Below are 25,202 nucleotides of genomic sequence, written 5' to 3'. Positions count from 1 at the left end.
TACTTAATAAGAGGGTCATTATATTAGTGCTAAGTTATGATCACTGCCATTGTTCTAGTAACAACAATGCTAATCCATTCTCCCACAAGAGGTACAAGTAAATTCTCATATTTTAAATTCATTTTCTTTTCCCATTATGAATCATTATATGTTAGAGCTACCATTCATTTAATGTTTCTCAACTTTAAAGTAAAACACAAATAATATTTCTTTGAGTTGCACCCATTGTTAAACTTTCAAATGGATAAATCTGCTAACATTGTAAGATACCTCTACAATTTTGGATTCTCCATTTTTACTGGATTGTTCTTTGACAGCTTCTTCTTGCTTGGTTTCAGCAATTACTTTGGCACTTGTATCTGTGTTTTGTTCCAGTGTATCATTTTTTGTCTTCATTTTCTGTCCAGCAACAAGAGAGAATAAAAATAAATACACCATTTAACTGATGTGTTGATTAAATGACCAAAGTCATTTTACCAGCTGCTGCAATCATTTGTGGAAAAGCTTTGAAATACCACATATAAACCAAATAGCAGCAAAATTAACACATACCACTTTCAGTTTCATTGTAAACCTAAAGCAGCACTGAAAATGAATAACGTTCCCCTGATAAAAACTGAAAAATCTTTTTAAGTTGAATGATGCAGATGAGAAGCTACAAGTCAGAATGCTGACCAGCGGCCACTAAGGGCCAATTGCCAGCATCAAGTTATACTAATAAAGTAACTTTCTCTGACTAAAGGAGATCAATTTATCTTTGCCACATCTAATAATTAGCATCAAGGTTATATTGAATATAAACCTTCCATTGGTAAAAATTAAAAGAAGCTGAGGCTGGCGCTGTGGTGTAGTGGGTAAAGCCGCTGCCTACAGTGCCGATATCCCATATGGGAGCCGGTTCGAGTCCTGGCTGCTCCACTTCTGATCCAGCTCTCTGCTATGACCTGGGAAAGCAGTAGAAGGTGGCCCAAGTCCTTGGGCCCCTGCACCTGTGTGGGAGAGCCGAAAGAAGCTCCTGGCTCCTGGTTTCTGATTGGCACAGCTCCGACCATTGTGGCCAGTTGAGGAGTGAACCAGTGGATGGAAGACCTCTCTCTGCCTCTCCTTCTCTCTGTGTAACTCTGCCTTTCAAATAAATAAATATATAAATATTTAAAAAAGGAAAAAAAATTAAGAGAAGTGTTATATTAGTAGGAGAATCAATTTAGTTATATATTTAAAAGATTGCCTTAGGACATAGGTGTTTCAATCTTTACATCTACAAGTTTTGAAATGCCTCCAAGCATGATTGCTTTATCAGCAAAATTCTTTGCCTAATATTGAGCAGGAAGACCACTTGGTTAAGGGGCCAGAAAACCTGTTTCAATTCTGGATCTGCCACTTATGTTATGTGGCCTTGAGCAACAGCATGCATATCTTTTGAGGCTGTTTTTTCATGTGTTAAAAAACAGTAAAACCAGAGACTCAGGGATGTTATAAACATTAAACGAGAAAATATATGTGAAATTGCTTTAGCAATTGTAAACTGCAATATATATAATGTCATTACTCTTTTAGCACATGAGGGACTGTTAAGGATGACAAATATTTTTAAATGTCTGATTATGTAGTATCTGTTTTAGTCTAGTACAATTTTCTCCTTTTAAAAGATATCAGCTGTATTCACTATTTTAAAAAATTATAAATTGAATGCCTAACTTTATAAGGTAGTGAATTTGAAAAGTAAAACAGAGAGAAAACAAGCTGTCACAGTATTTTTTTATTTTGATTATTTTAAAGGCAGAGAGTGAGAGAGAAGCAGACAGACATCTCCCTTTGGTTGGTTCACTACCCAAATGCCTGCAACAGCCATGACTGGACCAGGTTGAAGCCAGGAGCCAGGAACTCTGCCTAGGTCATCCATGTGGGTAGCAGGGACTCAAATACTTGATCTGTCACCTACTGCCTCCAAGAGTGCATATTAACAGGAAGCTGGAGTCAGGAGCAGAGCTGGGACTCTAAATTAGGCACTTTGATATGGAATGTGGAAATCACAAGTGCCAAATTACCTACTAGGCGTAATACCTGGCCCGTTCACTTACTATTAATATATGAACTATTACTAAAACCTCACTTGCCTTAGCTTTAGTAATCATTTAATCAAGCATGTCAAATAATTTTGTAAACATAATGATAGTTTACAGTTTCCTTTAATACAAAATGATGAAATTAGATAATCTTTATTGAGCCTCGTAACTTTACCCTTTTATGATTTTAGGAATTCAATCAATCCTTAAAATATCCTCACGTGTAAGCAATTAACGGTGAGCTTACTATTGAGGTTATATCTATTCCTACATAACTTTAGACACAATATTATAGTACAGAAGTCTTTATGAAATCAATTATATCCATTTAAAATTACTGTATATGAAAGTACTTTGCAAACTATAAAGCATTACCTAATATTAGTTACTTCTATTATTACAAAGCACTACTTTGGTTAGTACAGTTTATAATCTTTTTTTCCCAAGAATATCAGTATTATAGCTATGTCAAAATCATCTGTATTTAATGGGTTCATCTGACTGAAATTTTGTTTTGTCTCTACCTAATAAAGATGCCAAAACATAGTGGACAGTCATAAAACAGGAATAAATATTTCTCACCAAAAGATACAATATATCACTAGCTGAACAAATAAAGTAAAATGATCAGTAATATGTCTTTTCAGGAATTAATCCTGAAGAAAAGCAATTTTTTTCAATATTGCAAGTTGAATATTTACCCTTGGAGTTGATGCTCTTTTGGGCTTCACCTCTGGTATAATGGGCGCAGGCAACTGCATCAAAAAACACAAGTTGTGGAAAAACAGAAAAAAGGAAGAAATCACACCTGAAGAATGGGCACTAACAATGAAATTCAATCTTTAAATTAAAATAAATAGATATGGCTCAGAAATCACTTGTTGATGTGAAAGTCTTTTCTTAAAACCTCAAAAATGAATCTTTCGTTAAATATAACATTATTCAGGACTCTTTGAATTTTATGATTACATTTCACAATAAATGGGCTGCTTTTTTTCAAAGACTACTTACAGCAGACAGTCTGGCTGATCTTCTCTTTGGCTACAAGTGAAAACAAAATTATCATTGAGGAGAATAAATGATATATGAAACAACAATTATTTTTATTATAGGGAAAATACGTGGCGTAACACTACATAAATATGAGGGTACTTTAACAATTCATCAAAAATGCAATTAAAAGGTAAGTTTAGAAGCCGGCTTTGTGGTGCAGTAGATTAAGCTGCCATCTGCAACACTGTCATCCCATGTGGGTGCCGGTTTAAGTCCTGGCTGCTACACTTCTGATCCAGCTCCCTGCTGATGCAAGTGGGAAAGCCGTAGAGGATGGCCCAAGTGCTTGGGCCCTGCACCCATGTGGGAGACCTGAATAAATGTCCTGGCTCCTGGCTGGGTGAGGACATTTGGGGAGTGAACCAGCAGATGGAAGATCTTTCTCTGTGTCTCTCCCCCTCTCTCTGTAACTCTTTCAAATAAATAAAATAGAATTTTTTAAAGGTAAGTTTATTTTGGTACAAAGCAAATTGAAATCTATGTATAATTTTTTCATAATACACATTTTCATGAACCTTAATTTTTTAAATTTTATTGTATTTATTTGAAAGAAGGAGTGACAGAGAGATTTCTCATCTGCTGGTTCACTTCACAAATGTCTGCAACAGCCAAAAGCCAAAAGCTTGATTCGGGTCTGTCATGTGCATGGCAAGGACTCACGTACTTGAGCCATGACCTGATGTTTCCCAGAGTGTACCGAAGTTACAAGCCAGAACGGAGAGTGGAGTTCAAACTTGAACCCAGGCCTTCAATAATGGGTGCAAGAGTCCAAAAGTGGGACTTAATTGCTGTGTTAATTGTCCAACATATTTTCAAGAACTTTTTGAAGATTCCCTCATATGAATGCATGGATTTTGAAGCTGCTTTGCATCAAAATATATTTACCTTTTAATTCCATTTTCCATGAGCGTTTTGAATTATTATCCTATTATTGTTAAAGAAGCAGGTGTGCACTTGGTTAGAAAATACCATAGTAAAAAATCAGAAGTTTTGATTTTTCCCTTCTGTGCATCCTTTATATGCTAAAGAAAAAATGTTAAGTTTCAGTTGCTAGGCTAAATTACCAAAATGATTAGCGAGTATATTTTAAAATAAAAGTATAACAGCTTTATGCCTACCAACAATGCAATTCTCTTGCTGAAGAAGAAACTCTCTCCAGAAGTTAACAAGCACATTAAGGTCCTACATTCCAAGAAGTCTTGAGTTTTAATACTGTAATTTTTAGAGAATACACCAGTATATCACAGTAAAACTCAGATGGCATAAATATACCAAACAGTATATACCTACTGGATGCTTGTTTGTCTCAGGTTTATAAAATGAGTGGATTTTTTTTTTTTTGGACAAAGTTTCGAAAATTAAACACTCACCTCCTGCCTCACATCACCTTGAACTGCAGCCTATACAGAAGAGAAAACCACACAGAAATAAGGGCATCAGTTTAAACACAGAGCAGAAAATATTGCCTGTAAGTTATTTTCCTGGGTTCCAGCTTAAGAAGCCACCTGTTGTTTTCTAGGAGCTGTGTAGCTACATACTTGCTGTCTATCAAGGTGCAAGTACATGCCTAATCCTTTCACGAAAATAGCAATTCCTAAAAACATTCTAATTTTGGAAATCCACCTGCTATGGAGCGTGTTAAAGCAAAAAATAAACAAACAAGCAAGTGGGGGGGGTCGAACAAAGGTGGAGCTTCAGGCACAATTTCCCTGTCTCTTTTGCATTGCGTTTGCTGTGCAATTGTAAGTCTTTGACTCTCTCCACTGGCTCCGAACTATTCTGCTGTCCAAGTTCTGCATACAAGAACTACAACCCCCACAATGCTTCACAGGGGGGTAACCTCTTTGTTAACACGTCAAAGCTTTATCCGGAGAAGCCGGCCACGGATTTTAAAACTTCCCGCCACTACCTGCTACTAGGTTGCTGTCAGCTCTGCAAAATAGCAATACCCATTGCACAAGCTCAGAAAAGCACGGCGGCGGGAATCTCAGAAAGGGGGATGGTGATTACAAACGGTTGCTTTCCGTATCAGAGTAGCCCTTCAGCCTGGGAATTATCAAGCTACTGCATGATTCATACAGCCCCAGGGCACCGGGGAATTTCAGTCTTATTACTACGTTCTAGGAATAGGAAAGGCAGATTAATATGAATAATATAAAAATAATCACAATACCGTGCATAGCACATCGTTTTACGGTTTTGCCAAGCAAGAAAGTGTTTGATTTCACTTGTAAGGGACTCAGCAAAAAAACAAACACCGAGTGTGAATTTATTTCCCGTCTGAGTGGAGGCAGGAATTTTGAAGTGAGGATTCCCAGAAGACCTGTACCCCTTGAACAGTCCAGACCAACGCTGTGTGTGTAAAGTGAAAACATTCACGTTACCCCAACGTGGTCAACAGTTCATAGACGCGATTCTTACCACCTTTCCTCGTTTAGCTAAAGAGCCCAGAGAGCGCCAGATCCTTGAGCCCTAAAGTTTCTAATTACAGCGGTGAATCTCTCCGGTCTCTAGGACAGTTTGAAGTCTGCGCCGCCTAATGGCACAGGATTACCATTGCATAGCCATCTGGCATGACAAGAAGTGGAGGAGGGAAGGGAGAAAAAAAAAAAGGAAAAAGAAAACGGGAAGAACAAAGGCAAACACCGGAGAAAGCCGTGGCTTTCGTTCCCCCACACGGGACGGTTCCCGGAGAAAAGACGGAGACAGAGGAAGAAACTGGTGCCTGGAAGTGCGGCTGGGAGGCGAAGTGTTCTCCAATAGGGTAAGCGGAGGGAGGGGGGTGGGGTAGGAAGCGACAGCACAGCGCTATGGCTGTTTGTAATTCAGCATGGAGACACCTCTCCAGCGATTCTTTCCCTTAAACAAAACACGTCAAAAGTGAACTACCAGTTGCATGCGAGACCATCCTAAACCTTACACCGAATGCTCTTTGCCCTTCCCTCCTATTCCATTCACTACATCACAAAATCAAACTAGAAGCCAAAACGCTTGAAAAAAATCTCTGCCTATTAGGAAATATGCATTTCAGCAGATATTCCCCCTCCTACCTTCCCATTTCACTTACCTTTCTTTTGGGCATTGTCGTAGCTCTCTAGAGGAGATCTTAACAATCACCAGGAAAAAAGCCCAGAGCAGTCTCTGCCCGACCGCTCCAACAGCAACTGAGTTTTCAATGAACTAATTGCAGCACGACCTGTACTCGTCTCCCAAAAAAAAAAAAAAAAAAAAAAATCCCTCGTTATTGGCAACATTAAACACGCCAAGACGCAACCAAACTACGTGAGTGGTTAGCCGGAGTGGGAGTTAGATTGGAGTGACAGGCTGTCAGACCAATAAGGATAGGTGGCCGGCTCTGGGGGGCGTGGCCCACAGACTTGCCCGAAACCTTCCTACGCTGCCGGTTCTGACCGCCGGTGGAGCAAAGAAGCACGCGGAATTAGTACGCGCAAAGTGTTCGGGGAAAAGATCCGTTGCAAAGCCAGAGTTGTCTTGATTTTTTTTTTCGTTAGTGTTCTAATGACATTCGAAAGCCACAGTAGTTCCTTTCTCTACAGTCTCCCATACCCACACCTTTCTGTCTTCCAAAGAGGGAAAAGTGCTTTTGAAAGAGGGTTGAGTCTGAGCTACTGTCTTTCCCAGTCACCTTTGGCGGGAGGGTGAAGATGAATAGATAGCAGCACGGATTCGGAGAGTGGGAGAGTGGAGATGTTTTTATGGTTGTGAGAACTTCCCGCCAAAGCAGAATTAAGATCGTGGCAGGAAGAGGGTGCCAAAATGGCGCGCCTCCCGCAGGTGGAAAGCAGTAAAAAACTGGGAGTTGGAAGAACAGAAGGCTCGTGGAGGCGGGGATACCGATTAAATACCGTTATCCCACTTGGAGAGAGTCCACCAAAAATTCAATGAGAGCCAGCGGGAAGTTTGTAATAGCAGAGATCTGTCCAGAGGAAAAGCAATGATCCGGTAGATTTTTATTCCAAAGGTGGCATTTAGTGAATGGTCTCAGGAAAGTGCCTCTCATGAAAGTGTTTAGGACTCATAGTCTGGATTAGCAAGAGGCGATTGAGGTACTCAACTCTGGTGCACAATTTAAATTTTGTCACGAATTTGGGGTGAATGACTGAGGTGAGCCGTGCAAGTGCAGGTTAAGATCCTGTCTTTATGTGAAATCTTGATATTTTGTTCGTCACAGATTTTTTTTTCTACTAGTTTGATCTTTTAAAGCGTTGCATTAAATTATTATTTACTTGCTGAGTTTGGGGGCGACTGCTTAATTTTTTGGGCCTAAAGAATGTCCCCCCAGCCTCACCCTAATCACAGCCACGTTAGGAGAGCTTTCTACTCTAAGAGGCATCTTGCTGCCTTCTAGAATCAGCTTCTGACACCTGAAGATGTGGGAGTTGTGGTAGAAACCAGCAAATCAGGTATTTGGGAGTAGCTCTAGTTAAAATGGAGGGCCTTGTTCCCCATAGACTTTTTTCAGAGGAGCCTTGCTTTGGTTGTTGTGAGCACTAAGTGTTTAAAAGGGTTCCCCCAAACAGCCCCTATCCCTATTCCAGAAGGTAAATCTAAAAAGAAAGCTAACATTTTGAACAATTAAGAAAAAATTCTGTTGGTGTTCATCTGGGTTTAAAAAATCGGAACCTTTAGTTTAAAAGATGAATACAATGGTTGTTACAGAATACCAAACCATCCCTTCAAATTATAAACATAATTGAAGATCCCATCATGTGTATTATGTTCACCCAGTGTTCTCCAACACCTATAGTGTGGAATTAAACAGATCAGGTAGGATAAGAGTGTCTAATGGCAGCTCAGTTTCCCTCTGCCTCCTTCATATTGCATTCTGATTCAAATAGACAAATCAGAAAGACGATTAAGTTGCTTACTTTGCCCGCAGTTACTGGGGATCATCCCTCAAAGCTCTTGAAGTCCCTTACAGTGAAAGCATTGTTGAGAAAGCCCAGATGTGTTCCAATAATCTTACTGTCCATGAATTAAATAGAAGGTATGCATGAGAAATATAAGATGGACTCAAATGGATAAGGAAAAAAAACAGAATTAAAATGTGTCAGCACTGAAATGCATCCATTCAACAAATTCTGATTTAGTTTGTGAGTTGGATTTTGTTTTCGTAAACTAGCTTATGAAAATGCAAAACCCTGTGGCATGCAAAGTTGCATTACACTGTTTCTGCCCTTAAGGATTTTTATAATTTTTCAGGATAGAGCAAACAGATGCATACATATTTACAAATCAAAATTACTTGTATTGTATCAGTGGTGTAATCTAAATTCAATAATAAAACAGGAGAGAAGGATGTTTTCAAAGGAGATAGTTGGAAAAGGCTTTTGTTGAGACATTTGTCTTGACTGTGAACTTTTTGGATAGATTGCTATGTTACAACAAATGCAGGGGCAGGAAAAGTTTGTACTCGCTCGGGGAACAGAGCGCTTAGTCCCAGTGGATTGAAACAAATGATCATGAGGAGCTCTGGGAGGTAAGGCTTAGAGGTTGGAGGCAATGCAAAATGTGCTAATCAGTGAGCTCTCAAATTCCTCTGTTTGTCAGCAGTTCCATTTTTTGGTCAGATTTTCCTCCATGCAGTCTAACATGTTGTAACTGTGATTTATGTCTTAGTAAATTGAAAAAAAAAAGTCATGCATGTATAAGAAAATTTTGTTATGTGTGCAGCGTTCCTCTATTTCTTCACTCCTCAAAGTCCCATGTTCTTTCTAACCTTTAATCAAGAGTAGTTTTTTTGTACCAGCTAACCTGGTTTAGACTCTGTGCCTTTGCTTTGTTTTGTCTGACTGCAGTCTCATTCTCTTATATCTTTACCTAGCAAACATCTACCAAAGTTTTCAGTCCCAATCCAAATAACTTTTTGACAAAGAAAACTTTAACCAGTAGAATGTAAATGGTAGCACTCATATGTAGCACTAATATGACATCAAGCAAGTTTGATGTTTTTCCACTGTTTCCTCAACCACTTAATCCTGCTTCTTCACATTAATTCTAACTTGTATATACTTTCTTTTCCATAAATGTTTTCAGCACATCATGCTATACATACATTCTGTAGAATTTACTTCCTTAATGAAGTTTTTCTAAAACTGATAAATTATTCCACAGTTAAAATTCCATTTTTGTATAATTGTCAAAGTGAGACTTTTTACTGGATCCTTTTGTTTTCTAAATTTACATTTTTTTTTTTTTGGACAGGCAGAGTGGACAGTGAGAGAGAGACAGAGAGAAAGGTCTTCCTTTGCCGTTGGTTCACCCTCCAGTGGCTGCTGCGGCCGGTGCACCGCGCTGATCCGAAGCTGGGAGCCAGGTGCTTCTCCTGGTCTCCCATGTCGGTGCAGGGCCCAAGCACCTGGGCCATCCTCCACTGCACTCCCTGGCCACAGCAGAGAGCTGGCCTGGAAGAGGGGCAACCGGGACAGAATCCAGCGCCCCAACCAGGACTAGAACTTGGTGTGCCGCCGCCGCAAGGCGGAGGATTAGCCTAGTGAGCAGCAGCGCCAGCCTCTAAATTTACATTTTATTTATTAATGACTATAAATGTTGATCTCCTAGCTGTTTTTCACAGAACTTCCTAGTTCTCCGGACTATTAAGCATACCTGATAGCACTCTCAGAAGTTACTGGAGCTCTAGCATGTTCAGGTAATAATTAGTAGAAAATGGCACAAAAATATGTGAAAAAAAATCAGATTATAGGCATTAACATGAAAATGTTTCAGACAGAGAATCTAAAATACAGTATTAAGATTATGTGTTATGATAAAAGGGATGTTAATCAAGATAAAATAAGTCTCCAAATGTTCCATATATTAATAGTTTAAAATTACATATAATTAAAAGTATCCCAAATATACTGCTTTGCATAAAATGAGATTTGAAAAGTACTGATTGATTAGAAATAAATATTTAGCTTTCTGTATTAAAATATCTTTTATTTTGACCCCATCCATCACTATACTTCTTCCTAAAAACCATAGAAAATGTCTTAATATTGTTATCAAATAATAATAATGCAAGACTTCTGCCATATAATTAAAACATTGTGTTTTTGTTTTAAATATATTGTTGGTCAGTGTTTAAAGAGAGCAAAATAAATGGTAAGTACACAGTGAGGCAAATGTATCATTGTACTTATTTCTGAGCCTTGTTTATGATTGATAAGAGGAATTTACTTAGATTGATGATGGCACTTAGCTGAGAGTGACTCTAGAAAAACTATAATCCTTAGGATGCCAAGCTTCCTATTTCCTATGTTTATTCACAGCAGGCCCAAGACTCATAAAATACTGAATTGGTGAGTGATCCCTGATATAATGGATCTGAAAAATGTATTTTCAATGGTAAAAATGAATGGGACTGCTTTCTAAGAGCAAAAAAAGACATAGTAAATTGTATGTGCCTACTTGCAAATTTTCCAACAACTTTTAAATAATAATTTAAGAGAATGATATTTTAGGGTCTTGGATATTACAGCCTAGAGAAGACTAGCTATCTTCCGGTTCGGTACTCTTTAAATATAGATAAATAAACTGAATCCCAGAGAAGTTTAATGACTTGTCCAGGCTCATCTATTAAAAGTAGTGCAGAGACGTATATTTGGTTTAGCTGTGAAGAGCCCACATCCCATATCACAGTATCTGGATTTGAGTTCTAGCTGCACTCTTGATTTCAGCTTCCTGCTAATATGCACCCTAGGAGGTAGCAGGTGATGGATCAAGCAGTTAGGCATCTGCTACCCAATGGGAGACCTAGACTGAATTGCCAGCTCTGACATTTGGCCTGGCCTAGTCTTGGTTATTTTGGACATCTGGGGAGTGAACCACCAGATAGATGTGCTCTCTATCTCTACCTCTATCTCTACTTCTATCACTAACTCTACCTCTCTTTCTTGCCCTCACTCTCTGCCCTATCTCTCTGCCTCTCAAATAAACAAAAATAAATAAATAAATCTTAAAAGTTGAGCATTTTTTCCATTTTTGTTCTAAAAATTTTACCTATGGTTGTGGGATTAGCAATTATGGAAGTTATGCAAGTGTGACTATATGATGTATTCAGTAAATAAAAATTCTACTCAATCTCAGTTACTAACACTCAAGAAGAAGATTTCCATCAACCCGTTTCAATGCACCTTTGATGATTTACTGGATCCTCCATTCATCTATGATCTTTCTTTTTAAAGATGAATATTTATTTCTCTGAAAGGCAGAGGAGGATAGGGGAGGGGAGAGAGAGAATATCTTCCTTCCACTGGTTCACTCCCCAAATATCTTCAACAGCCGGGACTGGGCCTGGCCAAAGCCAGGAGCTTGGAATTTCATTTGAGTCTCTCACATGACTGCAGGGATTCAAGCACTTGGGCCATCTTCCGCTTTCCCAGGTGCATTAGCAGGGAGCTGCATAGGAAGTGGAGCAGCCAGGACTTGAACCAGCGTCCATATGGGATGCCAGCATTGCAGGCTGTGGCTTAACTCTGCTATACCACTACACTGGCCCCCATCTATGATCTTAAACCGGAATCCTCTAGTCAGTTTTCAAGTATCTCATGAAAGGGGAAAAAATGGATCAAAGAACTATTTTTGCCTTTTAATTTTCCTATTTCTTTCTAGTCTAAAGTAATTTCAGCATATGGGGGTTTTTAGCTTTGAACTTGCCAAATACTTGTTCATATTTTCCTCTTCCATTTGCCAGCAGAGAGATTTTCAAATAAAATTGTGGATGAACTTTCTTATTGGCTAAAAGTTATTTGAAGATTTCCAACTTCCAATAGATGTCCTCATAAACTTTAAAAGTTTCAAACTTTCTTATTTTAGCTGCAAAGATTTCTGATTTCCTTAAATTTATCTATTTATTAAATATTTATTTTTTATTTACATTATTTGGAAGGTGAAGTAGTGGGGGGAGGGGAAGATCTTCCATCTGCTGATTCACTCTCCAAATGCCCCCAAGTAGCCATGGCTGGGCCAGGCCAAAGCTGGGAGCCAAGAACTCAATCCAGGTCTCCCACTTGGGTGGCAGAGACTCAACTACTTGAGCCATTGCTTGCTGGCTCCCAAGATGCAAATCAGCAAGAAGTTGGATAGAAAGTAGAGTAGGGACTTGAACTGAAGCATCCCAATGTGGGACATAAACATCCCACACAGCATTTTAAGTGCTGCACTGAACACCAGCTGTTTTCAATATGACTTATTTCTTCTAAGTTAAAAAATAATTGTAGGGGCCAGTGCTGTTGTGCAGTAGGTTAAGCCTCCACCTGTGGTACCAACATCCCATAAGCATGCCAGTTCGAGCCCCTGCTGCTCTACTTCTGATCCAGCTCTCTGCTAATGCTCCTGGGAAAGCAGTAGAAGATGGCCCAAGTGCTTGGGTCCTTGCACTCACATTGAAGACCCTGAAGAAGCTCCTGGCTACTGGCTTCAGATTGGCCCAGCTCTGGCTGCTATGGCCATCTGGGAAGTGAACCAGCAGATGGATGACTTCTCTGCTCTCTCTCTCTCCCTCTCTCTATAACTCTGACTCTCAAATAAAAAAATAAATCTTTAAAAAGTTTATATATATATAAGGTGTATAACATATTTTGATGCACATATATACAATGAAAGAGTAACATCAACAAAACTTTTTGTTGTAAGTGTATTTGAAATCTACCCTCCTAGAAAATTTCCAATAGATTTACTACATTCTAAAGAATTTAATTTTTTGTGTATTTTTGCATGAAATATGAGACTTAATTTTATTTTTTAAACTTTTTAAAAGCATTTAATTTCCACTTTAGTAATAAAAACCAAGTCCTACAACCACAAGAAACCTGACAGTGTGACAACCCAGGGCTGTTGCAAACCCTCCCTGAGGGGCCTCTGGAAACCCATGGTCTAGAGTCCCAGAGAAGCAACACTCCTGGCCAGCTGGGTAGGAGCCTTGCCCCCCTTGCCCTGACCACAGGACCTGGGTGGGAACAACAGAGTCACAGCAGCTGCTCTTCCCTAGACTACACAATGGGACCCAGAACAAAAAAGGGTAAAGGCCACACAACCGTCTCAGGACAGCTAGTGGCAGGAAAAACTCTCTGTGCTGGGCCATGACTTTGAGAAAGGAAATGTAAGACTTCTTAAATCTTAGTACTTTTCTAATGTTTAACCATCAGCCTTATCTTATAGAAGCACAGGCATTGATCCATAGTTTATAAAATTCTGAGATGTAAGTTAAGACATTTCTACAAGTTGTATGAATATTGTGGGTGGTACATTGAGACAATAACATCTTTGGTTTAAAGAAATTATATCTTAGCTTTATATATTTTAATCTACTTTAATGCTGCAGCCTTCTTCTATCTCCTTACAAGGTTCACTAATGCTGCTTACTCTAACAAAAATAAGAAAAACAAAACTTTGATAAATGTCCCAGGCTGCCTACGTGCGGCAAAAGTCTATTTTTGGGAAAAGATCAGGTTTTCCGTGTAGGTCAATTGTCCATTAGAGAGGGTTGATTGGAAGGCCAGCGCCGTGGCTCACTAGGCTAATCCTCCACCTAGCAGCACTGGCACACCGGGTTCTAGTCCCGGTCGGGGCGCCGGATTCTGTTCCGGTTGCTCCTCTTCCAGGCCAGCTCTCTGCTATGGCCCGGGAGTGCAGTGGAGGATGGCCCAAGTGCTTGGGCCCTGCACCCGCATGGGAGACCAGGAGAAGCACCTGGCTCCTGGCTTCGGCCGCGGCGGCCATTGGAGGGTGAACCAACGACAAAAGGAAGACCTTTCTCTCTGTCTCTCTCTCTCTCTCTCTCTCTCACTGTCCACTCTGCCTGTAAAAAAGGAAAGAATCAACCTAAGGGCAGGCATCTGGCCCAGCGGTTGAGATACTACTAGGACACCAGCAGCCCATATCCTCGTTTCTGGGTTTGAGTCCCAGTTCTGCTTCTAATCTGTCTTCCTGATAATGTGCCCTGTGGAAGATAGCAAGTGGTAGCTCAGGTACTTGGGTCCCTGATACTCACCCTAACCAGACAGAGTTCCTGGCTCATGACTTCAGCCTGGCCCAGGCCTGGTTGTTGGGATCATTTGAGGAGCAAACCAGCAAATGGAAGAGATATTCTCTATCTCTTCCTCTGTGTTAACATTTAGAAACAGTCACCCTTCACTGAGAAAATAGTGCTGATCTGTCATATAGATTGTGTATCAGAAATCAGCATCTTCACTAAAAAATACATTCAAATTAAGAAACTGATGCCATTTAACCAGAAGTTAAAGCTAAATGTTGGATTTTTAAGATGTCCGTATCAACTAATTCTCTTTTACATCATGCTAAGATTTTTTTATTCTCTTTTCAGGTTTGGCCTTTATCTAACCATTTATAGCCTTATTTATCAAATCATTTTATAGTAAGTTCCATATATCCCTGGAAATTAGTTTGTTTTGTTATAAGTTACTTAAAACACATGGGCCATGAATCGGAACTAGTAACTTGTTTTAATTTAGAACAAATTTGAGATATGACAAAGGTAAAAATATTTTTCTTCAATTTTAAAACTGTGGATATGAAAGCTCTGATACAGTAGTAGAACTCAATTAGGTTTTCTTGTTTGTAAGATATTGACAATCTATACTATTTTTACCATTAACTGCATATTCTTTCAAAAGGAAAAATTGACAAATAGCTGTTCAACAAAAGTGTTCAAGTCTTCAAATGCTCCAGAGGATATAACAAAGACAGAATGGAGGGAGAAAAGGAGAAAGGGAGATCCATCAGGGAAGAATCATTGAGAAATTTTCTCTTAAGAGTAATTATCTGGGGGATCATTTATATACATCTCTGTGTTCTTATAGTTTAATGACATGGTAGAAAATATTGTAAGGTGTGTCCATTTACTTGTTTTTCAAGAAATCATTCTTTTTTGCTTGTTTTAATGTTCTTTCTATTAAATCAGTCTATATTCACACTCTTTGTTAAATAATAGCTAACAGTTCCATTCATTTTACACCTACTTAAAACGTGAGAATTTTATATTGCAACGAGTCGAGTAACCATTCAAGCTAATGGGCATGCTCAATTCTTACATATTTTAATGACAATAGTATAAATCTACACTTACATATTTTCATTATTTCCAATAAACTAAACATATTGTTGGAACTCTTTCATGGTTAAATTCCTGATAAAACATATCATTGGAATGGAACTCTTGGTTTCATGGTTAAATCACTTAAATGAAAATAAGATGAAATAAGATGATTTTTTTAAAAAAATATATTCATTAAATAGTTTATTTGTGGATTATTCATTGCTTAGTCTACTTTATATGGACCTATGGTTGATTCAGGTTAAAGTGAGAATATAATTACTCTTTCTGTTTCCCTTTTGTTTTTATGTTCTAGTTCATGTCCAAATTTATTGTTAGAGTAAGTGCCATTCAGTGTGTAATTTTTCCTGGATTGAGGCCCACACTGGAGATTTTAAAGTAATCAAATAAGCATGTACGACACATGGTAGTTTGGTTCATGAGATGCTCTGTGGAAACTATTAATATTTGTGTAGCTCTTGAAAACAGCAACATGATTTTGTGAGTTTATGCTAACTTTTGCCCATAAGAGATAGTACCCTATTATATTTGGTCATAATTATCCTGTGGAAGGATAATTTTATTAAATGTCAATTTGCCAGGGCCAGCACTGTGGTGTAGCGGGTGAGGCCGATGCCTGAAGAGCCAGCATCCCATATGGGAGCCAGTTTGAGTCCCGGCTGCTCCACTTCTGATCCAGCTCTCTGCTATGGCCTAGGAAAGCAGTAGAAGATGGCCCAAGTCCTTGGGCCCCTGCATCCCTGTGGGAGACCTGGAAGAAGCTCCTGGCTCCTGGCTTCAGATCAGCTCAGCTCAGGCCATTGTGGCCATCTGGGGAGTGAACCAGTGGGTGGAAGATCTATCTCTCTCTGCCTCTGCCTCTCTGTAGCTCTACCTTTCAGATAAATAAATAAATCTTTTTAAACACGTTAATTTGTGCTTTGTTTCCATTTCAAGAATTTGGTCAAGTCTTTGTTTCTTTCCTTAAGCCAGTTTCTGACAGTATGCTTTGAGAATTACATGGGCTAGATTCTTGGAATTTGTAAAACTTATTTATCAAAGAGAGGACAGGACTCAAAAGAGCAGAAGAGAGGAAAGAGTCATGTTGAAGGAGACTTTGAACTTTTCATAAAGTAGAGGCGAGGACAGGAACTGGAATGGTGAAACCAATGTACCTATTTGCACATCATGTCCCAGAGTGAAATATAGCCATGGAATGCCAGATTAGATAATGGGAATAATGTGAGAGGGTCATCTTTGAAAATGGTTGGAACAGAAGTGCCTTAGAGACATATGGCAAGATCTAACACTGGAGAATAGCACCAATTTATACTCTCACCAACACAGAAGCATACCCACTTCCCTTACCTTAGCCAGCATTTAGTACATTAAAATGCATTAATTTTTTTCAAATTGGATGAAATAGAATATCTTTTTGATTTGCCTATCTTTAGTTGTGAGTGCAGTTGAACAACTTCAAATGTTTAACTTTTGTATTTCAATTATGTGTATTATTTTACCATATGCTTTATTTTTTTCTATTGGATTTTTCTCTTTCAACTATTGAGCTTTTTAAAAATTTTAATTGACTTTTAAAAAAATTCATTATGTTTATTTGAAAAACAGAGCTACAGAGAGCAGAGAGAGAGAGAGAGAGAGAGAGAGAAAATGAATGAATGAATCTTCCATCCACTGTTTCTCTCCTCAAATGGCCACAATGATCAGGGTTGGGCCAGGCTGAAACCAGGAGCCAGGAGCTTCCTCTGGATCTCCCATACAGGTTCAGGGGCACAAGGAGTTGGGCCACTCTCTACTGCTTTCCCCGGGGCATAGCAGAGAGCTGGATCAGAAGTGGAACAGCCAGGACACGAACTGGCGCCCATATGGGATGCCAGCACTTCAGGAGGTGGCTTTACGTGCTATGCCACAGTGCCAGCCCTTTGAGTCTTTTTAGTGATATTTTTCCAGATACAGGACTTAAGTTTGTATGTAGTCTTATCAGTTTTTCTTTGTGATTTCTGTCTGTTTTCTCTTAGAAGAATTTTTTCATTCCCAAAGTATAAAAATATCCATTCACAACACTGTGTAGAAAATGTTTTTACTTTTTATGTTAAATATTTGTTCATTCCTCTGGACAGCCTTTTTTTTTTTTTGGCTTAGTAAGTGAGTGAGGTATAGCTTAGTTGTTTCCAAAATATGAGCCAACATAGAACTTATCATTTACAGGTGAAGAAGTTGAAGGCTAAAACAATGAAGAAACTGACCTGAGATTTATAAGTAAGTTATCAGCAAAGTTGAGACTAGAAATTGGCCTCCTATTTCAATTTTTGGCCTGTAATTTTTCTAACAAAGTGTACTGACTCATTGTCACCTTTTCTGCTTAATTAAGTACTTTCCTGGCTTGACAGCTTTGTGATTTACTCTAACCCAGAAGAAATTGGATGAAAAAGCTTTTTAATTATAAACAATTATCTGCTTGCCACTTGGAAAGTGTGAATTAGAAAATGATTTATTTCCTTGTATTGGGAAGATCTATACCAGGAACTTCAGAGAGAGAGACCAGCTGTGCTTTAGACTGGTGCTTGGCATAAGTTGGGAAGGTAATGATCACAATGCTATCATGAGGCAGAATTGGGGTAGGGATGGAGATGAGGTAAGAGAGGAGAACTAGACTTCTTTCCATTTTTCTCTTAGGTCAGAACTTAAAGTCACTACTTGGAGATTATTAGTAAGATACTTCCTAGTTTTTTTCAGGTTAATTTATTCAAATCAGCATCCACTTATTGGGGCTTATTAAGTGTTAGGTACTATGTTAAGTTTTATGTGAACTATCTCTCTGTTCTTCAATTTACAGATGATGATAGTTAGTATTGGTGAGTCAGAACTCAAATTCAGATCAGTCTGACTACAAATCCCGTGCGCTTTTGATTACATTTAAGTTATTTTAACCTTTATCTTTTCAGCAATTCTGCTTTAAATCTTAGTTCAAAAGTCCAGTATGCTAAAAAAAATCAGCATACAAAATTTTGCTAATGTAATTAATTAGATTGAGAATTAATTATGTTTGGTTTCCTGTCTTGCAGTTTTAAATTTCCAGTTCTCCCAGGGACATAGTACCATCTTGCCTCCAACTGAGAAATAGCTACTAGATCAATGCTTGTAGAGTGTAATTATCCTGACCACAGTTGTAATTCACATCCATTCGTTCCACAAATATTCGTTGAGCACTTACCACTGCCCAGACACTGAGGATCAAAAACATTTGACTCTTTCTTGAGGAACACATAATCTAACAGAGATAAGTGTGCCTTCAAAATTACAATGTAATCTGATATGTGATATAATAGAAATATGTGGAAAGTAGTATGGGTATCAGAATAAGAAGCAACTAGCACTGTCTGAAAATGGGGTTAAAGAAGACCTACTGAGAAGGTTAAGACAAAAGAAGAGGGATGAGAATTCAAGTGAAGTAATTACTAATCATTTCAGACAAGTTGCTTATTTTAGAAACATGAATAATTGTTAAAACACATATTTATTATGCTAATTACGTGTTTTTCAGAACACGTAAAATAAATAATTATTGAAAGATTTGCCAATGTATCCCTCCAAATTATCTTGTGGACATCAATAGTAGTGTGGTCACAGTTTGAGAAACATTGTTCTGTTAGAGCCACTGGCATTATTCCCAGGGATCAATGCAGCTGCCTAGATTTTTTTTAATAACTGGAAAAGTCACTATCTATTTGTATTATGTATTTCTTAGTGAGCTGAAAGAGTGGCATTTCCTTTTTCTTCCTTGACTAGAGAGAAGTGGGACATTGCCCTGCATACAGTCAGGTAAACTCCTGCAAAGTAAGGCTGCTGTGATTGAAGAGAGCTTATGAGTGTCCAACATGAATAAAATACCTGATCTTGCCAGCTACCATTTAGGCAAACAAAGCCATTGGATGGGTCAGTCAGGTGATTTGTGGAATAACAGCCTCCTTTTATAAGATGTTGACTAGACAAGACTAGAAACACTTGGCATATATACCATTATATGTAGGACACATAATTTTATTGATGTATGAAAAATTAAAACCATTAACTTTTTAAGTTAATAGTTCTTTTTTTGTTTTTATTGCCAATTCACTTCACTGTTTCAATTAAAATTTTAAATATAAGAAAGCTTGGGACTTTAGTAAATTTAATTTACATTATTTTTTACTCTCATGAACATGAAAATATCTAAGTCTCTTTACAATGAATACAGAAATGGAATGAATCTTTGGATGATGAATCTGTGAATAGATTTACATCTGGCAAACAAGAGTCACACTAAAAAGCACAGGTTTTATGTATATTGCAAAATTTCTCTAATATAAACTTAACAGCTGACTAAACATTGAACATTAGAAAACATACTATGTGCTGTACTGTCATTTCCTGATTGTGTTATTGTGTTCTTTGTTTATAAGCACTGATTACAGGCAGAGTAGGACCTTTATGATGAGTTTGGACACTAGCATTTGATTTCATATTCAGCTTGAGTGTTCCAATGAGTTTTGGTTTTGGCTTCTGTTATAAATTTTGGCTAATGGGCCCTCAAATTTCATCATTAGATTTGTTCATTTATTATCTTAATAGGTAGTTATTTTGTGATATACTTTATATATCATACAATTAATTCTTTTAAAGTGTACAGTTCAATTTTTTGTATATTATGAAGTTGTGCAACCACCACCACAATCAATTTTAGAACATTTAAATCACCCCCAAAAGAAACCCATTACCAGTTAGCAATCACTCCCCATTCTCTGCTAACTTCCTCCCCCAGTTTATCTGTACATTCAACACAATATCTAAATTCATGTGGAAATTAAAGGAACCCAGAAGAGAGTAATCTTGGAAAATAAGAATAAAGTTTAAGGATTCAGAGTTCTCAATTTCAAAACTCATTACAAAGCAACATTAATTAAGACAGTGGGAGAGACATAGAGATCAATGGAATAGAACTGAGAGTCCAGAAAGAGACCATTGAATTTACGGTTAACTGATTTTTAACAACAATACAAAAAGAATTCAGTAAGAAAAAAATAGTGTTTTCAACAAATGATACTGAAAAGGGTTTATAGCTACATGCAAACAAATGAACTTAGACTGCTTCTTCACACGATAGATGAAAAATTAACTCAAAATGGATCATAGACCTAAATAAGAGATAAATAATAAAACTCTTATGTTAAAACATAGGAGTAAATCTTCATGACCTTAAGTTAGACAATGATTTTTTTAGATAGAACTCCAAAAGCACAAGCCATGAAAAAGACACACGAGACTTCATAAAATTAAAATATGTTGAGCTACAAACAAAATCATCAACAAAATGAAGGGAAAACCTGTACAATGATAGGAAATATTTGCAACTCATATATCTTATAAGGGGCTCTTATGTAGAATATATAAAGAACACCTAGAATTCCATGAACAAAAGACAAATAACCCAATTTAAAAATAGAGAAAGGATCTCATATGACTCAGTAATTTCATTCCTAGATTTATACCAAGGACAAATAAAAACATATATTCACTCAAAAACTTTTACATGAATGTTCACAACAGCATTATTCACCATAGGCAACACTTAGAAAGAAAGAAAATCTCCACCAACTGACAAATGGATAATATGTGGTGTACTAGTACAATGGAATGCTGCTTAGCCAACAGAAAGGAATAAAGTAGTGATACATGCTACTACATGGATGAACGTTAAAAGCATTATATTAGGTGGGTGTTTGGTGTGGCAGTTAAGATGCCTCTTGGGACAGAGTCACTGGTTGGAGTTCCAGCTCCTCTGCTTTTGGTGCACACTTTGGGAGGTAGCTGGTGATGATTCAAGTACTTCAGTCCCTACCACCCATGTGGGAGATCTGGATTGAGTTCTGGGCTCCTGGCTTCTGACCTGGCCCCATCCTGGGTGTTGCAGGCATTTGAGGAGGAAGCCAGCAGATGGAAGATGTCTCTTTGTGTGTTTCTCTGCCTCTCTGCCTTTCAAATAAAGAAAATAAATAAGGAAAAAATTTAAAACATTGCTTCACAAAACGTTTCACTAAATAAAAGAAGCCAGTAACAAAAAAAAAACTCAAATGATGTGATTCTGTATATGACCCAGCTATGTGTTGTTTACAAGAAATTCACTTCAAATTCAATGACATAGGTAGGTTGAAAGTAAAAAGATGAAAAATGATATTCCAGGTAAATATTAATTTAAAAAGTAAAAGTAAAACAGGTAGGCATTTATATGTTAATATACAATTGAGGTAGACTTCAGAGAAACTGATAAAAGAGTTAATACACCAGGAAGACATAATCATCCTAAATGCATGTGCATCAAACAAAAGAACCCAAAAATAGATAAATGAAGCCAAATCTGATAGAACTGAAGGGAGAAAGAGATGGGTGTAGTTGAGGATTTCAACTTGCCTCTCTTAGCAACTGATGGAACTACTGTACATAAAATCTCCAAAGACATAGCAGAACTGAATGTTACAGCATTCAGTTATACCAAAGAAATGCTATAAACTCATCTCTTTACATGAAATGGTTCAAGTTCTCAAGTTTGTAAGGAAAGAAAAGACAGTGGGATGCTGAGGTTACTGAGCTCTATGGTAAGAACAAATCTGTCCCTGTAAATCTATGCTAGTTTTGCTGACACATCTCAAACAATAAGTGGCTACACTGCATGGTAAGTGCTTAGTTAAGGAAAAAAAGATGGTTTTATCTTAAAATTCTTTTTTCATTTTATTTGTAAGGGAAGAGGGGAAGAAAGGAGGGGTTGGGGAGGGAGAGTGATGGAGCAAGGAAGGAGGGAGAGAGAGAGAAAGAGAGAGAGAGAAAGAAATCTGTTTTATCTGCTGGTTCATTCCCCAAATGCCCGTAAAAGCTGACTGTGTCAGATTGAAGGAAGGACCCAGGAACTCTGGCTCTCTCACGTGGGTGGCAGGGACTCAAGTGGCTGAGCTATCATCTACTGCCTCTCAGGCTGTGCTTTAGCTGGAATTCAGATTGGAAGCAGAAGGACCAGGACTCAAACCAGGCACTCCAATTTGGGATGTCAATGTCCCAAGTGGCTACTCAAGCTATTATGCCAAATGCTCATCCTGGGAAAAGGTTTAAATCTGAGTATGTATGTAGATATAGGAAAAATATTATAGGGTTCTGTACTAGCTGTCATTTTAGGCATCCCATGGGGGTTCTTGGAATGTATTTTCTGAGGATAAGTAGAGAATGCATGTGATAGAACAGTATAGAACTTAATACATAAAGAAAGATACAAATGAGTGCATGAAAATCTGAGGAAATATGAGTAAGACCAGAGAATTGCATCATGTCAATATTTTGTGTGAGAGGTTCTGATATAATTTTAAGAGCTGTTATTGGGAGTAAACTTGATAAGAGATGCATGATATCTCCCTATATTATTTCTTAGACCTCAATGTGAATCTGTAATTTTATCAACAAAATTTTGAATTAAAAATATAGTTAATGAGATGTGACCATAGATTCTAGTTTGCTGACCTCTCCTCTAAACAATAAATAATATCCCACTTTTTTTTTTTAAAAAAAAGGGAAACTAAATGGTCATTATACTTGTAGAATGGCTGGTACCCGTTTGCCGCCAAAGTAGTATTGCAAACAGATATTTGCACTATGTGAATGTGAATAGATCAGGATATATCCAGAAATAAAGCAAGGTTTATGCATATTACCACAAGGTAGCATTGTGCTGATGCACTTGCTATTTATCACAATAACTCAGGTTTCAGTTCAAAATTTAAATTGGAGTTGAAATTCCCAATTCTGGTTCCCTTTGTCTAGAGTTCTTCCCTATTCTTACTCCAAGCTTCTTCAAATCTTTGGTGAACTAGTACTTTCTCTTTGATGATAATATTTAAAACTAATCTTTTTGTCTCATTCATTTTATTTATCTGCATAGCACTCCTTCTTTTTTAAATTTAAAAGCAGAATTTACTTAAGTCAGAGACCTCCTTGGCAGAGTGGCCAGGAGGGGGGCTCCAAGAGAGGCAAAACCTGTAGGGGCTGGTGGTAGTGGGGTTTTTAAGCACGATTTTGGGGAAGAAAAAAACTTGACAATCAGCTTGACATTCAGTTACGAAGCAAGGACGAAACCCATCCAAAGACCTGATCTGTCATCTTAGCTGCCAAGGGGTAGGATAGGTAACTTGTTTTTACTATAAACTGGGAGCTCAGAAGGATGGAATCGCCACTCCCTTGCTATTCTCATGGCAAAATTGGAAGCTCCCAAGGAGCGGGGCAGGCACTTTTAACCTTATTAAAGATAACTTTTGGAGACAAGCATTTTACACCATCAATTTCCACTGGGACCACCCGACTCTTCATATTCCTTCCCCCAGAAGGATGGACCCTAACTTCTTTGAGGGGGTGTAGGACAATGACTGCTCTGGCTTCTTCAAGCTGAGTAGGGGAAGAGTAGCAGTTAAGACAGGCTTCCATCAGGAAGTGACCTCGCTAGGGGGGACTCAGTGGCAGCTTGCAGAAACTGCTTCCTTCCGAGGTTTCATATGCATGGCCATCTAGAATTTCACTGTTTCAAGTCTGGAGAAAATGAATCTAACAAGCAGATTAAATTCACAAGGTTTAAAACAAAGGGCAGAGTCATTATTAGAGGACCTAGGAAAAGTGCTGTCCAAACCATGAGAAAGTTTTCCCATTGAGAGGCAAATAGAAACTGATAAGAGGGGCTTGATAACAATTAAGTGGGAGTTAAGGCTTGGCTAGATTGAGGCCCAGATCTATTTATCTCTTCACATGGAGTGCTGGAAGATGCATCACAAGGGAGGTGCCAATCTCCTTAGGGAAGGCACCCTGTTGACTTCCATTACCTAGCTGGCCTGGGAGGAGAGCTGGCCTGAATAGAAGGAAGGTGGCATCTCTAAAAGGAAATTTACAGTTCTGCCTGCAATATTACAGACCTTAGTTGGCTGTCCCCTCTACAGTGGTGGTTACTTTGGAAGCTGGGCAGAAAGATGTGCCCTCACTTTAACATAAAACTTGATGGCCACCTTATTCACACTGTCTATGTAAAACTTTCTATCCCTTAGTTCGGTTTGAAAGGGGAGTTCTTGCTTGCTTACTGTGCCCATGGCAAAGTAAATCTAGCTGTGAAATCATTTTGGCTATGCTATTTGGTCTTCTGTGTGGCCAGGCTATTATTACAAAAAAAGTTAGCCATCTAACATTTTTAGTTAGTCTAAAGTTCAAACTGTACATACCGATGGAGAGTCCTTCATAATAGAGTCAGTTTTCCATGTGCTAACTCTTATATTTAAGGTTATGTTTATGATTTTGGGGATGATCAAAGAGACAGAGATTTTGTGTTCTGTTGAAGTAATCTATTGTGTTCTCTTAATGTCTCTGTTAAGTTCTGATGGTTTAAAAACAGCTAAGTTTTAAAAGAGTTATGGTTTATTTAAATATACTTATTCTAAAGCATTTGAGTGATCACTTTATAACAATGGTCAAATCTGGTCTATATTATGTCATGATGTTAAGGGATTCTGCTTTTACCAGATATTTTAAACCTTTTAGGCATCTGTGACAGTCATTAAAAAAAATCAAAGTTCCAAATTCTTTGGACTTTGACATTTCCATTTGGTCCCCTGGAAATACAAAGGATATATCTTTCATTTGTAGAGACAACAACTAATAAGAATGCTTGAATTATATTAAAGGTACTGTCAAGATGTGAAGTGGTAGTAAATTTTAAGTTATGATAATGTAAAAATGCTGCTGATACAAATATCCAAAAGTTATAAAAGTCTAATGATCTGTTGTGTTGTTATCAGACATGATGGTTATCTTAATGAGAAAGGTCCAGAGGCCTAAAAGGGATAAATGTTTTATAAAGTCCTACAGGTGCTTTCAAAACTACTGTGTGAAGTAAGCAAGTGCCTCTTCTTGTTGGTCACTTTTTAAATATGCTA

General features: G+C 38.0%; 1 protein-coding gene and 1 long non-coding RNA gene across 5 annotated transcripts in view; one reads left to right on the top strand and one right to left on the bottom strand.

Moving 5' to 3' along the window:
• The window catches only part of HMGN5 (high mobility group nucleosome binding domain 5), a 68,581-nt gene that overhangs the window by 1,889 nt on the left and 41,490 nt on the right, over positions 1-25,202 (bottom strand). For 2 of the 4 annotated variants that reach the window (XM_051827380.3, XM_051827382.3), the window contains 5 exons: positions 6,187-6,315; positions 4,490-4,519; positions 3,078-3,107; positions 2,768-2,821; positions 271-399 (listed from right to left, as the gene is read on the bottom strand). In XM_051827380.3, coding sequence (XP_051683340.1) covers positions 271-399; positions 2,768-2,821; positions 3,078-3,107; positions 4,490-4,519; positions 6,187-6,201 — 258 coding nt within the window. In that variant the 5' untranslated portion in view covers positions 6,202-6,315. Of the gene's footprint in view, positions 1-270; positions 400-2,767; positions 2,822-3,077; positions 3,108-4,489; positions 4,520-6,186; positions 6,326-25,202 lie in introns of all 4 variants that reach the window. The other 2 variants (XM_008272973.5, XM_051827381.3) reach the window with 1 other exon arrangement.
• LOC138847666 (uncharacterized) lies at positions 5,632-16,128 on the top strand. Its single transcript, XR_011385578.1, has 2 exons — positions 5,632-5,883; positions 15,798-16,128. It is a non-coding gene; the product is annotated as an uncharacterized LOC138847666 (long non-coding RNA).

The sequence above is a fragment of the Oryctolagus cuniculus genome, chromosome X (assembly GCF_051225735.1).
Source record: "Oryctolagus cuniculus isolate XC-2025 breed Fujian yellow rabbit chromosome X, ASM5122573v1, whole genome shotgun sequence".
Classification (NCBI taxonomy): Eukaryota; Metazoa; Chordata; class Mammalia; order Lagomorpha; family Leporidae; genus Oryctolagus; species Oryctolagus cuniculus.
Note: the sequence above shows the minus strand (reverse complement) of the source record. Positions and strands in the feature narration are given on the sequence as shown.